The following is a 17,712-nucleotide window of genomic DNA, read 5'->3' as shown; positions in this document are numbered from 1 at the left end:
TGTTCAAAACGCTATTTGACAAAAACTGTGTGTTTTCAGGAAATTTCTACATGTTTCAGAGCTTCTAAATCATGAACACATTCTGCTGTATTTCTGAATCCAAATAATGGTCCTCATTAACTGAATCCAAGCAAATGCCATCTAGTTCACCCAAGATGAGATATGCTTGCAAAATGCAGATATCCATGCATTGTATTTGCAATCATTAACACTGAAGTCCTCTTTGGCACTAATTTTTCTGTGGGAACTGAGCAGAGCTTTCTCTGCTTGAGTCTCCTCAAATGCTGTGTGTCGCTGGCGCTGAAAGCCTTGTTTAGTAACATTTATTTTCACTCTATCAAGGTATGGCTTATCTGGAAAAGAACCCCCAAGATGTCAGTCAAATAAATTCATCTGCCTAATATTTTTATTTAAGAACGTTTTAACATTTGTAACTCCTACTGCACTCACCATTTTACAATGGAATAAAAACTATCGGGGGTACAGGGTCAGGGAACAGAAAGAAAGGCAAAGATCAAAATTAAGCTATCAAAAGAAACACCAGGTAGGAAACCTTTATAAGCACTTATACTGTCTTAGGGAAGAAATTTACAAGTAAGCTGTCTTACAGGGAATAGAATTTCACAATCCCCATAATCAAAAGAACTCTGACAAACCTCGCAGTCTGATTTCAAAACAACCCTGCTGCAAGCAGAAGAGTCAAGGCTTTGAACAACACACGAATGCAAAATAAGTGAAGGCGTAAGCGGAAAGGCGCCCGTTTGAAACACGGCCAGGAGCTCCCGGACAGGGAGGCGCGCCCGAAGCTGGGGCCGAGCCGAGGCCGAGGGAGCGCGCGGCCGCTCGGGAGCGCGCCCCCGGCCCGGCCCTGCCCGGGGGAGCCCCACCATTGGCTGCAGCGCCTGTCCATCAGCGCGCGGGGCGGGGCCAGCGCCACGCCTTCGTCATCGCGGGGCGACGGCGCGGCCCGGCCTGGCCTGGCTCGGTGTCATGGCGGCGACGGTGGGGCCCGGCCCGCTCCCGCCCGGCGCCCGCGCTCCGGAGGTCGACCCTACGGCCTCCGAAGTAGCCAGCAGCGCCCTGCGCTGTCTGGCCGGGCTGGCGGGACAGGTGAGTGAGGGGCGCGCGGAGGGAGAGGTCCTGGGCGAAGCGGGGCTGGGCGCCGCGCCCGCCTCACGTCACCTCGCTTTGGGGGCCCGCGCAGGGCTGGCTCCTGTTTCTCTCCGGCCTACGGGGCCCTTTTGGACTCCACGAATAGAATACGGCGCTGGAAGAGGACATAAGTCTGTCGCAAACGCGGGAGCTGCCTCGCTTCTTGAGGTTGTTCGCGCCCGCCTGGCTTCTGCCAGGGCTGGGGCGGCGGTGCCGGCTGCCTCCCCCCTCCCTCCGGCCGGGGCAGCCCCAGGGGGGTGCTGCTGCTTCCCTCCCACAGCCGCGACTGTACCTTTGCCTCGCAGTGACGGGACGTCGCGTGACACTTTGTAGTTTGACGGATGATCTCTTCCATGGGAGAATGCAATTTGCTTAATTGCTGTATCTTAATTAATTACTCTGAATTGAAAAGCTACGGGAAGCTTGCAGTGTGTTAAACCAAAATAAATGATCGGCAGCTTGAAGTTAGCCCTGCCTTGGTAATAACATGCTATGAAACACACAGTGTATCTAAGGGTCAAAATTTTTAAAGGTGCTCTGCTCCATGGTACTTAAGTTGAAACATCTCCTTTATGTTTAGTAACGTCTGTGAATTGTGTAACAGATGTTACAATAGGGATGGAAGGCCCTTATCAGGGGAAGGTTTCAGTAATAACTTAATTATTGCTATAAATAATTTACAGATTAGTTTTCCACTGTGGAAATGTGTATGTGAAGGCAGTAGAAGCACACTCTTTCTTCAAGACTTAGTAGTTTGAGTTTGAAGATTTGGGGCCACATGATGAGCAATATCTGCAGGTGCTAGTGTGTCTTAATGTATGTTTGGTACAGAGATGAGCTCTTAGATGCAGAGGCAGTTTAGGAGTAGCTGCTGGCTGATCTGAAATTATTTTTTAGTGTTTCACCTCTCATCTGTATAGAACTCTCATTTGCTTCTCACCTCCAAGCATGTTAACAATTGTCTCTGTTTTAAAACAAGAGGCATCCAAATTAAGAGCTTGGTAATTCAGGCACTTACTTAAGAGTCTCAGTTTTCCTATCTGCAATTATTAAAAGCTACTGTGGCATTTGAACAGGAGTACAGCACTAACCAGCATGATGTTCAGACACAGCTGACTCATAGGATTACTGAGGCATGAATACTGTTGAGGCTTAAAAGCCCCATAATTCTTCCTGGTGAAAATTCTGAATGTGATCAATGGAGAGCTAGTGACTGTCAGTTTATTTAAGTTTGAGGACAGCAGTATGAATGATAGTATTAGAACACATCAGAGAAAAGTTGGAACTCTCAACGTTTATGAAAAAAGAAGAGAGACTAAGGAGAAAGTTTCCTAAACTTATAACTAGGGTATTCATCACAAGTTTAATTGTTTCTAAACAGGCATTAAAAACCCTTATTTTTCTCTCTTGACTTCAGTAGCTTATTTTTTCTCTACAGCTGTTTCTACAACTAGCATGTTACTGGGAAGGTCTTGGTGATTTTTAAAAATGACTGGGTGTGCACAGACAGTTGTGAGAGAACTGTTTAGAGTAGATACATCCCCTCAGTAGAGTTACAGTAGCTATGGTGCAGAGTATAACTCGTGTTTGGAGTGAGCCTCTTCTTTCCATAACAGCAGACACACTTTACTGTTCAGTGCACTGGTTGAATAAGGATCTGGTTTCTCCATCTTAGCTGTGAAAATCCTTTTAATTGCTCAGTTATGATCCTTTCCAGTTGCTAAATTGCACATTTGTCTGCCAGTGCTTGAGTTCTGACAAATTTAACTGCTGCGTTTTACTCTCTTATGGGTTCTAGCAAACTGTCTGCATTTTTCACTGAAACTACTGATTCCCCGTTTCCCTTTTATGGAGATGACTGAGCATGTGCCACATTGTTAGGAGTCACAGTTTGGGGTTCATTATAGTAGTTTAACTTGGATTTATGCTAGTAAATTGGGCTATAATCAGGAATATTTCTGGTGGAGGTATTTTTTTTTACTGGAGCAGTCAGTGGCAGTGTGTGACCAGAACATGTGAAAATAACAACTCTTAAAACCAGTACAGCTGATCCTGAAAAGTTCTTTAAGATTCAAGTGATAGCCAGTGTTTTCATAAAACGAATTTCAAAGGGCTGAAATTACTTCTGAGCCTGTAAGTTGAATAGGCTGTGGACTTGTAATCAATCAGACAAAGGCTTTGAAGTTATCAAACCACTGAATTTATAAATATGTTGCAGTTCTAGTAAGTAGTGAAAGAATGTTAACAAGAATGTGAAAGATTGAGAACTTACTCTGTTGTACTAGAAACTTTTGTTGATGCAGGAGGGGTTTATTCTTTACTTTTGCATAAAAGCAGTGTCTGTGAGTTAAAATTATGACTGGCCTCTAAATTATTCTGAGAAGTTCTATTGCTTTTTGTGCATTGAACCACCAGGACAGGAGTTGTCCATGATATGAAGGCACGTATCAGCTTATTGTTTTTGAAAAATGAGGTTTGTTACGAAATTGCAGTAGCACTTCTATTTTGTTTCATTTGAATGAGTTAATCTACACCCTTTTTACCCTGTCAGTAGGCTGTAATATATCATATAGGAGATATTACTCTAGAAACTTTGGGCAGAAATATGTCCTTCAGATGATCACATGCACAATGGCTTAATTCCTAAAGTAAATTCTATTTCTACTGAATTCTAAATACAGTCTTGATTTTGAAACTTGTTTAAGATGTCCTAGAACATTACTTTTCCTACATCCTGTGTACCTAGCTTAAGTACTCACAGGGATAAGGATTTGTGTGAAAATTATCTAAAATACATTATATATCTAGTCAGACTGTCTCCTTTGCTATGTAATTTGGGAACTAACCCTGAATATAGCAAGGCTGAACTTTGACTAAAGAAGGAAGGTTCAGACTTACAGTTCTTTACAAAAATGCTGGGATTTGAAACTAACATGGAACAGTTTACCATCCACAGCCTTCAGAGTGATGGGGGCATTTTTCTGTCCAGTTCTCAGTGTTCCCTCATACACTTTTGTGGTGGCTTCAGGACATGAATACATATGCATTCTGTGTTCTTGTTTATAATATTTGATGCTTTTAGAGGTTAAATGTCTTTAGACTGTGAGTAAAAGGTCAATTTTGTCATCTTCCTGAGGTCCCTTTTACTGTTTCCCCCCTGGTTGTTTTTTTGTTTGTTTGTTTTGGTTTTGTTTTTTTTTAATGGAAGGAATGAGGAATATGCGGAGATTGACTGACCTGGACTCCACTTACACCAGTAAAGCAAAGCCAGTTTATTACACTGGTTTGCTGGTATTTATAGGTCACTATGTCCATAGAGAATTTTCCACTCAGACCTCTTTGTCCCGGTCCCCTTTAGAAACACAGTCTTTTGATTATTCTTCTTAGGCTAGTAATGTCCCTGTTATCTCTTTCGTCAGAACGGTCAGCGTCAGAGTGACCACACATGATGTCTTCTCTTCTTGCCTTGAGTTTCTCTCTCCCTCTGCTTTCACTGTACCAGGGCCAAAAGGTCAGCAGCACTACCCAGTTCAGCTTCTACAACAGAACAGGTGTACAAATATGAATTGGGAATTCAGTGTTGCAAGCAGAGTACCTGTAGGTCCTCATGATTTCAAACAAGAATTTTATCTGTATTTAGAAGTTGGGGTTTCACTTGCAGGATGTTTGGTTGGAGAACAACCTACTTAGCTTTGGGAAAGGAAACTCATTATCTCTAAGGTTTTGAGAAGAGCTTTAGTGCAACAAAAGGGGCAAAGTTGGGTGTGACAGTATGTTAGCTCATTAGAGTTTATTGACAATCATCTTTGTATTAGAAAGTGTATTTTTAGCTTATAGAAGATACATAGTTCTTTAAAATAATACTTCAAATTCATTATTTTTGGGATTTTTCTTAATTGTCTTGGGATTTAAATATAGCAATTCCTTGGTAGTGAGAAAAGACTGTGGCAATTGTTCATTTCAATAAAAATGCATATAAAGGAAAATAGTGTGATTTGAAACTAGGTTTAATAGTGGTGCTGTGTAATCTAGAGTTTGTTAAACTTCAAGATATTAAAATTGCTTATTTTTATGCACTTATTTTTAATATAAAACTTCCTTTAGATTAGCAGCAAGTAAAAATTCAGGAATGTGCCATGGTGTTACATCAAGATACGGGTCATGCAGGCATAGCTAGTCTTGCAATTTTGGAATAAAATACAGGAACTTTAAGGAGACTGCTCTCCTGGGTCATGTTTCTTCATACTGGTGGTTCTAGTATATCCATTAAAAGAAAAGATTATATAAATTATTAACATGAACAATATGCTTTCAGACAAGACTTAATTAATTAAAGCCAAGGACTGAATTAATGCAATGAAAGTAGGATGAGTTAGTAAGGAATTTTTAATTTTAGAATATATTCTACAAATACTAGCTTACTTGGAATATGATAGCTGCTTGGACTATAATTAATATCAAATATTTCCAATGTTCTCTTCTAAAATTGGGATGGGACTATATGAGACTGATCGTAATTGTTGTGTTATAGAAGCCTTGCATATTTTTTTGAGGTTAATACATATAATACAATTTTTATTGTGTTTGTTTTGCCCTGTGGAAGCTTAATCTCGGAGAAGATATTGTGAAAGTTGTAATCGATTGGAGCAAGCTTCAGAGCACATCAGCACTTCAGCCAGCCTTGCTCTTTAGTGCACTTCAGCAGCATATTTTATGTTTACAGGTAAATATTTCTTGGGACACATTTGGCTTGACAAAAGTGATCAACAACTAAAAGTAATCTCAACTGTAAAATTCCAGTAATTTTAATCTTACGTTGCTGTGTTCAACAAAAAAAGAATGCAAAAGTGTTAAATGCTTGGGATTCCACTATGCTCCATAGGTACTCACATTTATGGATTTTTCAGATTAGTGGTGGGAATAGCCACTGTAGGTGAGCAGGCTGAATAAATGCAGCCTCATTGATTTCTAGACTTGCATTGTAAATGTGATACATTTCCATCTATGGTGGGTTATAATTAAGCAATAAGACACGGCAGGTGTGTGTCATGCTATGATAATGATTCCATGCGTTGGGTGAGTTTTGAGGCTCATAGAGTGCTTTCAGTGGTTCAAGAAGTGGCATTATCCCAGCATGACACATCCTGGAGTGTCTTACTGCAATTAAATATATTTTCAGCGTAGGTTGTTTTTTTTTTTTTAAAGAGTAATTTCTTTGACATTAATGTCTCATCTTGCCAAGTAGCCAGTCACCATTACTGTCATTTCTTTTAACTATTTGAAACTTCCCAACCCTGCCAAAAGTAATTTAGTTGCATGGCAGGGAGGGTGAGCAGTTTGTCAGCTGGTAACTGAGCAGTGTTTTGACCTTGATAGTTCATATGTAGAAGATGGGATTTGAGTACTATTATTTTGCTTCAGCTAGTCAATGAATTACTTGAGGTGCACAGTACTGAGAGAATGAAAAGGGAAGTTTCTGTATTTTCTTGTCTGTAGGTATAAGAAAGACCCTTTGTTTTCCAGACATCCACCAGATCTTCGGTGTGATGAGCAGAAAAATATGCAAGATAAAAGCAAATAAATTTATATCCAACATGTAGGAATGCTACAAGTAGGAATTTAATTCCATTTCAGAAAATGTGACTGCTGAAAATCATGTTGTCTTTAAAAAAATGAAAATAATTAGTGGAGAGAAAATAAGCAGTGACATTCGGGCTAGATGAAACTGATGGAAATTAAAAAGAGACAGGGACATACCTATATGTACTGAGGTTTTGATGTTACATTGTATGTAAGAATTATTGCAGTAATATAAGCATTTTTCCTGCCACAAATGTCAGTGCCTTTTCTCATTTAATTTCATGACCTAAGTCGATAATCAACCGTGTCAAGCAAAGCATGTGTTCATGATAATGCCTATGTATTTCATGTCTGCGTTCTCTCATTCACTTGGACAACTACGGTTTCAAGTGGAGAATGTAGTGCTGATGTGATAAAGTAAAGGCTTTACAGAGTAAGAGCACTGGATTTCTTGTTAAGGAGGAAAAATACTAAGCCTTACTGTTCTGAGTAAGCATTTGAATGACATGTTAATTAAGTGGCATTGATGCCAGCAATTGAAGCTTCGATTTAGGGAGTATGGGCAGGTTTTCACAGAAATTTGGGAGTTTTCCTCTACAAACCTCTGAAAGAAACAGGTCAAAAAGGTCAGAATTGTGGTGTGCATAATATTTGGAACTTCTTTTTAATCTTATTACTGTGTTCCATCAGAGGAAGATGTTCTAATTCTCAAAATTATTTCCATTGGTCTGGTTTGGAAATTGTAATAGTACTTGTTTTCTTGGCTTTGAGACTTTTGGACTTATATTTTTTTGTCCCTAATACACTGTTTTCTTTGTTCAGCCTCTCTTAGAAAAACTCCAGTCATTGATCAAAGAGGAAAATATAGGCCATGTTGAACCTGCAGGTAAAACAGAAAGCCAAACAAGTTTAGATGTTTATGATGGTAACAGTCAAACTGAAGAAAAATATGGAAGTTATGACTTGAGAGATCTGAAGGATGCTCATTTTAATTTTGATCCAGAAGTGGTCCAAATAAAAGCTGGAAAAGCAGAAGTAAGTGATTTATGTGAGTTTACACACAGAAAAATGAAAGACCTTTGTGAATTTTAAATTTAAAGAACGAAATAGATATATGCCATAATGTTTATTACCTGCAGATTGACAGGAGGATATCAGCCTTCATCGAGAGGAAACAAGCCGAGATCAATGAAAATAATGTCAGGGAATTTTGCAATGTTATTGATTGTAATCAAGGTAACTGGCTAGCCAGACTTTAATCTTCATAGCAATTTAAGTTGTATGGGTTTTGTTGTTGTTGTTGTTGTTTTGGTTTTGGGTTTTTTTTCCATTTTTATTTTTCAAAAGCACTAATATATATTTAAAACAGAAGTTTTTTAAATAGTGACTTTGTTTTAAAATTTAGAACTTGCCTATGTGCTGCAGATGTCAGAGAGAAAAGTGAGTTGAATTGTCACTGGATGACAGTGTTTAATGCATCACATACAGAAAGATTATATCTAGAATTGTGTTATTTTTAAGAACTGCTGTCTTAGATCAGATGATTTTGTGGCATTTGTTCCCAGTATTTTAACTAGACGTTCCTCCAAAGTAAATGGAATTGCAATTTAGAAAATGTCTTGTGGATTGCATATTCAAATTAAAGTTGATTTAATGCTAGTTAAATTACAAATATTTTACAATGAATTTGAATTACTAGCTACTTGAAATGGCCTTTTCTTTTTAACATTGCTCACATTCCAGTACAATTTGCTGTCACCTGTAACCAGTCTTAAATCTAGCTGGCAGACTGGATCCCATTTACAGGATCAGTAACTGTGGCCAAATGCATCTTCGAAGACAGTTTTATATACATAAAACTACCTAAGTAGCACAGATTTTCTAAGTACCTGTGAACCCACATGTGCATTGTCTGTATGAGGTACTTAAGCTCTTAGAGATCAAAGCTTATTGTTCAGTAAGCTTCTTTGAGAGTTTAACTGTTCAAATGTTAGTTGGAGTGCAAAGGACAGCTGAAGTTTAGTAGAATATGCTAGATAGCTCATAATATAATGTTTCTCAAAATTGTTAATTATGTACAGAATAATTGATAATAAGACCTGTCTTATTGTTCAGGCACAATAAATTATGTGTAAAGCTTTGGTGTAATGAACAGAGATTAAAATATAAACATTAGAAAAAAATTAAAGTGGTCCATACTGTAGGTTTTTATGGTTAAGCAAATGAAAGAAGTCACATGGATCAGAATAAATGCAGAAAGGCTTAGGAAAGAATGCTGATGAGTAAATTAGAACAGTTGAAAAATAGGAGAAAAGGATATAAAAAGGACGTAAAATCAGAATAACAGTGGTAAGCAGGAAAAAGGTTTCTGTACAGGAAGAAGAAAATGAGTTACAGGGAAATGCAGAGAAAAGTAAGGACCAAATAAATTTGGTCCTGATCCAGTAAGCTTTCATATACACATGTGCATACATTTATGTGAGTGACTCATCCAATTAAAAGCAGTAGGTCCGTGCAAGTGTGAAACTATTAATGGGCAAGTGTTTCTTGAATTAAGTATTTCTGATTTTTTAAATTGTTTGAACCATTTTAATTAGATTTGTTTAAAGCATCAAAGCTGATGGTGGTCAGAATATTTTCAGTTATAAATACATAATTTAGACCTCTCTTGTTATATCATTATTTATTTAGAAAATAGCTGTGCCAGAACAGATGCAATTTTCACACCCTATCCTGGATTAAAAAGTCATATAAAAGGTAAGCAACTCTTTTAATACCCATTTAAGTGTCCAGATATAACTGCACTGATAAGTTTTTGATATCAAAACTTTTTATAGAATGCTCAGAAAATTAACGTATTTTGCATCTTCATTTATGTCTTCAAAGTTTTAAATCCTTTAACTGCTTCACTAAATTAATGGTTACATACTAAAGACCAAAACAAAATAGCCTATTTTCATTGTGTGAAAGGAAATACGGAAAAGATAAAGCAGGAAAGAGAAGCTGTACAATGTTAGTTTTTCTTCTAAGGTGAAGCCATCAAAAAGGAATTGAGATTAAATAGGATTATATTCTATTTTTCATTAGTTGATGAACATGTACTGAAATAGAATATAATTTTGGGACAGTGGAAGTTCTAATACATAGATTTATAAGAAGTGACAAGCTGGGGAATGAGTTTGTCACTGCACTATTTTTTGGAAAGAAATAAATAATATAGAAATTATGTCCAACAGAAGTTATGTATAAAATATTGCTTGTTCATCTGTATGCAAGTTACTCTTCTTTAATAACAAACAAAATACACAATATGAGAATGAAAGTAACCCTCTTTTGCATTTTTCAGAGTGGTAATACTCAGTTATCCACTTGATATTGGTCCTAGAAACCAATTAATTATTTTGAATTCTCTTATTCAGAATAATACTGTATGGCACAATAATAAGTATTGAAAGGTACGGTGAGCTAAGAAGGAAATGGGGAAGTGAGTTTGATTTTAGAATCTTTCACAAAGAACCTCTTTCAATAATCACTGTTTTAAACTGGGTGTTCATTTGTTGGTTGGATGGCAGCATAATACAGGAAAAAAGGGAAGTTTGCACTTTGAGGAACAGTTCATAACCAAAATGTAAAAACCACTTAGGAATTGGAAGTAAAACCAGCATAAATTAAAGCAAGAATGTAGCATGTAGCCTTCATGAAATATTGAGTGAGGATATGGGGGGGGTGTGTGTGTGTGTGTGCGCACGCTTCAGCATCTGGAGCTGCTAGTATAGTCTTTAAATCTGCAGTAGTTCTGTGAAGAGAACTTAAGAAATTACTCTGATTTACCTAGAAGTGAGCAAAATATTCTGATGAAGACATGGCTCAGCACGGGTAAATATAGTCCCAGATGCCGCTGAAGACTCACTGAATATTTTACTCAAATGACAGAAATTAGGAGTGAAATTCCTTGCTGCAGTTTGTATCGGTTCTTCTAGTTGTGTACCTCCCCTCATCTTCATGTATTTATGATGCTTCCTGTAATATTAGGTCTGGCCTCTTCTTTGGATTCACAAAAACTCACATGTACAACTCCTGACATAGATATTAAGGTTTCTCCTGTTTATCAGCAGCTGATGACAATTTTTTGACACTGGCATTCTACATGAAAGTATGAGTAATTCTTTTACTTTGCATATGTAAAATTCAGGCATTTTGTTAGGTTTAGTTACACATGCAAAAAACCCAAGAAAAATGCTTTACTTGAACTTTTGATCTTAATGTGTGTGGGACCCTTCATACTCAAGACTTTTGTAAAACTGATTTAACTCAGGTTTTACATCTTCAATATTTTGATTCTTTTAGTTAGATCTGCTTTGTGTTTCATGTGCATATATATGAAATTTATTTTCTCTTTACCTAGTTTCTAGGGTAGTGAATACATATGGACCTCAGACTAGGTCGGAAGGAATGCATGGGTCCAGCCACAAAGCCAGCATACCCACGCATGATTGCGGGAACCAAGCTGTTGAGGAGAGATTACAAAACATTGAAGCACACTTACGGTTACAAACAGGTTTGTATGATGTTTTAATTTTGGTATTGGTGTGCCATTTTATACTACAGTTGTGATTACTGTGATGGAACAGGGCAAGTCTATAAAAACTGATAGTGCAAAAAAAGTGGGTAGATCCACTGACGGGTTTAGTTCACCCCAAGTACAATGATTTAGTGTTTAGGGTTTTATGCCCAAAATGGAGCTGAGGTTTATGCCCATTTTGAGATGCTGAGTTAGTAAATGTACCCTTTATGTGGTGACAAATTAAGAGAGAGGCACATCAGAACAGGATTTAAAATAATATGGATATCTGGAGATTGGGGTTCTCCATAGCCACTGGAGTCCTGCCTTGACCCTGAACAGGAGAAGCTGAGTTTAGGAGTAAGGGTTGCTTCATGGGCGACTGGTGGTAGAGTCAACACAAAGATGACCTGAAACCTTTCCCTAAAGATGGATGTTTCTTGAAATACATTTAGATGTAAAGCTTATTTCCCAGAATGTGGGAAGCTTGTTCTCATTTACTTCTCTTTAGGCCTGCAAATAAGAGTCCATACTTTTCACTAAAATAAATGCCATAACCATCAGGCTACTGATGGTTGTAGGTAGTTGCTTTCCTCACCCCAGCCCTGGTTTTCCGTAATATGGCACTGAGGCACAATGAGGCACTTGTCAAGGAGGAATTAGTATTTTTCTTGAAAATTATTTTCAAAACAGAAGAGAAGCCAAATCTCCATGTAGTAAAGCAAATTTTCTACATGACGCTGCAGACACACTTGATTTTTTTTTTTTTTTGTCTTCTGAATACTGAATAGGTGCCAATCCATTATCTTAAAGATATTTGGACCATTGACTAGATTACTAGATTGTTGTGAATTAAAGTTCTCTGGAAGCAAGGAGAGTAAGATGTGCATAGGTACTTGAGGCAGCAGTCAGAGCTTGATGCTTAGCTCTATAGCTGTCTCAAAAATAAGCTGGCTTTTGTGCATAGAAATAGAATTTGGAAGTGGCTGGCCAGCATTAGGGTTACAATGTGTAGATTTGGAGTTTGTTTGTTGGGGACAATGATTGGAGATAGCTAAGGAGGGGTCCTTGCTTCCATGTTGTGCCTATAATAGGTAATCGAATTTTGTTTGAAGGAATGGGTCAGCTAAACTATAGTATAGGTTAAGAAGATAGAAACATGCAACACCAGCTCAACCCCTGATCAAATCAGCATTCATGAGTAACATCTCAATATTATTTGATGCATACTCTGGCAGCTGGGCAAAAACATACTCATCTGAGCAGGTAACATACCTCAGCTCCCTGTTCCATCAGTTTTTGCTTCCAGCAACAGTAAGACTTAGACAGTACCAAAAAAAAAAAGATTTTCAGAACAGCTTCTAGTACCACTACTGCTCTTTTCCCTTTACATTAAGAGAAAGCAATATTAAGAGTGATAAGTTAGCCATTTTAATTAGTAGGTGATGCATGTTGAGTAGAGAGCAGAACTGAAGAGTGAAGCTACTACCTGTACTATTGTTTCTTTGAAGGGACAAAATAGATGAATGGGATAAAAGCCCCAAACCCCACATTAGTGCTTATTTTGGTTGTTTGTGGGCTAGAACTGCCTTGTCTTACAGACTCAGAAGTAAAAGGAAATGGGTGTCAAAAAGTAAAAGCCTTGGTTGTCAATACAGTTCAGAACCAGACTATCATTTTAATTGGAATAGCCAGTACTTAGTTATGATAAACAGTTATTTCATATAGTTATTTAATTGCAGAATACTGTGGAGTGCAAATAAGATGTTTGCTAAGGCTGATCTTCTGATCAGTTCGATTTTTATGTGGGGAAACAAGCCCAAGCTGCTATAGTATAGATGAAAACAGCAAATGATTTGAAGTGGGATTTTTTTGGTGCTGTTGTTTTTGTGCTATGAGTGGGTTTTTGTGTGGATTTTTTTTTTTCAGGGTGGTTCTTAGGTGAGCTTGGGGCTTTCTTGTTTGTTTGGTCATTTTTTGGGTTTTTTTTTCCCAGACCTCTGTTATTCAATCCAATACACACATTCACCACTCCTGTTCTCCTATCTATGCAAACACTGTTCTTTGTCAAGCACAACTGATACTTGTCCTCTAATCTCTGATGCTCAGGGGAGATTGTTCTGAAAGAAACCTATCTTAGGTATCAAAGCTGAATTTGTGTATGGTCTGCCACATCTGCTCTCTCCTAATGCTCGTGTCAGCTTTGAAGTGGGAACATATCATGTATGACCAATGTATTGTAAGAGTGATTATTAGTTGTTTCAGGGATCTTGACAGACGTACTTCATCCAACTACATGAAGTTGTCTTACTGCTTTCGTTGACTGCAGTGGCTTATCAATCAGGTTTTACCCTGAATCATATTAATTATCCTTCCATTGTATTATCCCATCCATTTATTTTGTTTCAGCTACTGATTGATAGCCAACCTTGAAGAATTAAAATGTTAGACTGGCTATCTTTAGTTAAATAAGTTATTCAAGCACTTTTCCTGATATCTTTGCATTTCTACTGATGTATTTAGGTGGTCCAGTACCAAGAGACATTTATCAGAGAATTAAGAAGCTTGAAGATAAGATCCTTGAGCTGGAAGGACTGTCTCCTGAATATTTTCAATCTGTAGTAAGAAATTTTCTCACCTTCTTTTGGCATATGTAAATGTGTTTGTGCCTTTTGTGGTTGAATCTTTGATGTACAGAGAGAAACTGAGAGTCGGAGGGCAGACACTTCTAATAAACAATGCTGGCTTGGTGTATATCCCATATTACATGTGGACCATCTGATCAAGTTCATCTTTACCTAATTTCTCACTCAAAAGAAGAAAGTATCTATTGTGAAAAAAATTGCTGCCACCCAAGCTTAACTAATTTGTAAGAAATGTGTCAGGGAGGTTGTATTTCTCCCCCTTGCCTTAAAATCTGAAATGCTTCTGTCAAGAAAATGTACTGAAGTTTTGATTTTTGATACAAATCATTAATGGTTTAAAACAGCTGAAATCATGTAGGCTTCTGTGCATGATCTGATTGCTAATGATATGTGAATAACTTCCAAAAGGATGAGGGAATAAACTGTTTAAATATTGCTTCATGTGATTCTGTGACTAGTTTTCTTTATTTCTGGTTTTCAGGCAGAGCTCTGTCTCTCTCTGAATAGTACACCTTAACCTTCACTCACCAAAGGGTATTAGGACAAAGAGAACATGAGTTGTTGCTGCATTAGGCTCTACTTGACTGTAGAAATTTCTTGTCTGTTAACTTGCTCTTCTTTCCCCATGTAACAGTAAGAATGTCTCTTTTATTGTTGATTCCATTTTAATTTCTATCTTCTCCCTTGAGACTAGCCAAAGAAGAGTAATTTAATAAAAATCAGTAGCAACAGTACATATTTTTGTTTAATTTTTAAAATTTGTGTTGGAGACCATAAAGTTCTTTATTTGTAAAAGCCATTCCTTCAAGTGGCTGAAAGCCAAAAATTTAAACCTACACTTTCATATGCTGAAATTTCTATTGAAAATGCTTTAGGATCTCTAGAATGAGGATCGGGAGAAAAAAATGTGATGGTGGCAATAGTGTTGCAGAGTAATTATCACATTTCATCCTAAGTTTTGCATAAATACTGGTGTGGATATGGGCAAATTTTAGGGACAAAAATATTGACAGTTTCAAAAGCTCAATTCTGTCTGAAGGAAGCTTCAGTTAAATTGATAGTTGTTGACTGCCATGTGTGGAGAAGCTTCAACAGCTTCTGACTGCTCTCCAGTAGTATTTCTCATGATCCAAAGTACTTAATTATAGAAGAGGTTTCTTTAATACATGGAATGGCAGTCAGTATTTTTTCTATACTTTAAAGACTCTTGACAGTGTTGTTAACAGAACTATTCGTGATCTTCTGTCACTGCAATATTAAGTCTGTTTTGATTGTCTTTTCTTCAGAGCTGTTCTGGCAAGAGGAGAAAGGTTCAATCTGCCCATGTAAGTGCTATTAACTCTTGTTTTTCTTAAGTTTAGCATGTTTTGAGTGGAAAGTAAGCAGAAGTTCTATGAAGCAAGTATGTAAGTTCTCATAAGTAGCTGTACCAGTATTGGATAGCTTGCTGCCAAACAGAGAGGGAAGGAGACAGAAAGCTAATGGATGCTGCAAGGAAATGAATCTTCTAAGAATATATGCTACGTTTCTCACCAGTTGGGAGGATGGTAAAATAAATCTATAATGCTGTTAGCCAATCTGATAGTAACAGGCAATTTCTGTATTCTGATCAGCCCTCTGTTAAGGTCTTCTGGTTTTGTTTTGTGGCTTAGTGGTTTGTGTTGATTTAAAAATTATTTTTCGATTTGCTTTATTGGACAAAAGTAGAAATGGCTGGCTTAGCAAAGGTATTGCAGAAGGACCCAACATTATAGCAGATATATTAACCTGTCAGTAAGACTTGCCATTTTCACAACACCATCACATAGGGGAATGCATTTATCATGTACCTCCTAGGCCACAAGAGAGAATCATTGGTGCAGGTGGGACCATGGCTGGAACCTTGTCTGCTCCTCGCTATCACCCTTGGAGACAGATGAACTGGGGAAAATGCTTAGAGTGGGATATGGGCCATCTGAGACTTGAGAAAGCAGGCTTGTTTAGGAAAAAAGAGTCCTGCATGGGGTGAAATAACTTTAGAAAAAGGATGATGACCAGTTTGTGTAAGAAGACATAAAAAAATTGTCAGGTTAAGTGGCACAGAGGAGCTTGATGTTGGGCAGTAGGAAAAAACAACCCTTTAGCTGTAAACCTAAGTTCTGTAAAATCTAGGTAGTCTCATCCAGTGTTTTAATGTGAAGGAATTTCTTAGGTTTTTTTTTTATGAACAGACTAAACAAGCATCTAATAGAAGTAGCATGAATATATTGATCCATGATTAGGATTGTCTTTCTTGTAAGTTTACATTATTTTTCCTTTAAATTTAAATAGGCAAAGACTGGATTCAGACAATTCTGTAGAAGTAGCTCTCTCACTCAGTGCAATATGCAGTGACCTCAAGTTTCAAGTGATAGCCCACTTCTGTAGCAATTACAAGATGTAAATGATTGTGATTTTTATTTTGTTCTTTTAGCAGAGCTATTCACTGGCTGAACTTGATGAAAAGATCAATGCTATAAAACAGGCATTACTGAGGAAAACAAAAGAAAGCAAGTTCAAGGAGGCTGAGCAGCTTCTTCGATAAAAGTGTTTTCAGAATCCTCATCATGATTTACACATACCTAAACCATAGACCTGAGTAGTGTTCATCAGAGATGAAGACCAAGCATGCATATGTGCTCCTTTTGGATGATCTTGAAAGCTTTCACGGGGAGTAGCTTGTCTAAAAGCAGCCTTATTAATGAAGTCGTTACTTTAAAATGAATAATGTTTCAGGAATGTCATTCTAATGATCCATTCCCTTCTGTTATAAAGGAGGACTGCAGCATTGTGTATATGTGAAAAGTCTTAACCTGCACTCAAAAGCTGCATCTCACCTGTAGTTCTTGGTGACAAAGTATTCAAAAGGATTATCTTTTGGATACTGTTCATGTAAGTAGTTTGCATAGACTTGTCATATTCAATTAAATACTTCCTCAGAAATAAACTGACTTTGGGAAAAAAGTTACCAGAGACTTGCAGAATGTATTCTTACCTGTGGGTTTTTTTCTGTATTTGTCACTGTTTTCACATCTGTTAAAAATGCAGCGCATTGCATTTCTGTGTGACAGGTGCAATGGAAATCCTATATGTGTAAATAAAAGCAACTGATCTTCACTTTTTCAGGGTCTTGTGGGAATTCAAATTTCATAACCTGTTCACAAGCAATGTATTCTAAAAACCATCCCAGAGGAGATTTTGAGGAGCATGCCAGCAAGGCACCAACTTCCCTTCCATATGCATGCTTGCATGACTTTTGAAGCATGGATGCTAGCTTAGAGTCTGACCTTTGGCCAGACAGTGAAGTGAGATTGTGTTGTTTGGTTTTGTTTGTTTTTTAATAAACCATTTTCTATTTATACAAGTTCTTGTATTTGCTGTCTGTCACTATTTCAGTTTAGAAGAAAAGTAGCTGTTACTGAGGGAGTTTTATGTAAACTGCTCTGCTTACAGGAGGCATATTGTTGATGTCCCTGTATCAGTCTCTGTGACAGGTGTTATGAACAGTACTGACTTGACACAGCCTTTGAAGAATAGTAGGTGTTTTCTGTGACCCTGTCTTTTTATCCAGAATAACATTTGTTATAGCTGCAGCTAATGTTTCTCTGGAGGTGTACCAGCAGAGATGGAAGAGAAGGCTGCTTGAGCTCTTGTCCTGGCTCCACAAAGCACTATAGATAGTATGACAGTAACCTCTAAGCTGCTGCTTGTCCTTCCAGGAGGAGATCTGAGTGCCTCTGATACAACAGTGGATAG

General features: G+C 37.7%; 1 protein-coding gene across 1 annotated transcript; it reads left to right on the top strand.

Annotated features, from left to right (window-relative positions):
• The first annotated feature begins 990 nt into the window (after positions 1-990).
• On the top strand, positions 991-17,311 carry MBIP (MAP3K12 binding inhibitory protein 1). The gene is made up of 9 exons (XM_062495388.1): positions 991-1,110; positions 5,756-5,875; positions 7,555-7,767; positions 7,872-7,968; positions 9,424-9,489; positions 11,138-11,290; positions 13,817-13,914; positions 15,225-15,263; positions 16,391-17,311. The coding sequence occupies exons 1-9, from the start codon at positions 991-993 to the stop codon at positions 16,499-16,501; spliced, it is 1,017 nt and encodes a 338-aa protein (XP_062351372.1). The 3' UTR covers positions 16,502-17,311.
• The last annotated feature ends 401 nt before the right edge of the window (positions 17,312-17,712 follow it).

This window comes from Cinclus cinclus, chromosome 6, assembly GCF_963662255.1.
Source record: "Cinclus cinclus chromosome 6, bCinCin1.1, whole genome shotgun sequence".
In the NCBI taxonomy this organism is placed as follows: Eukaryota; Metazoa; Chordata; class Aves; order Passeriformes; family Cinclidae; genus Cinclus; species Cinclus cinclus.
The sequence above is the reverse complement of the archived record's forward strand: the minus strand, read 5'-3'. Positions and strand labels throughout refer to the sequence as shown.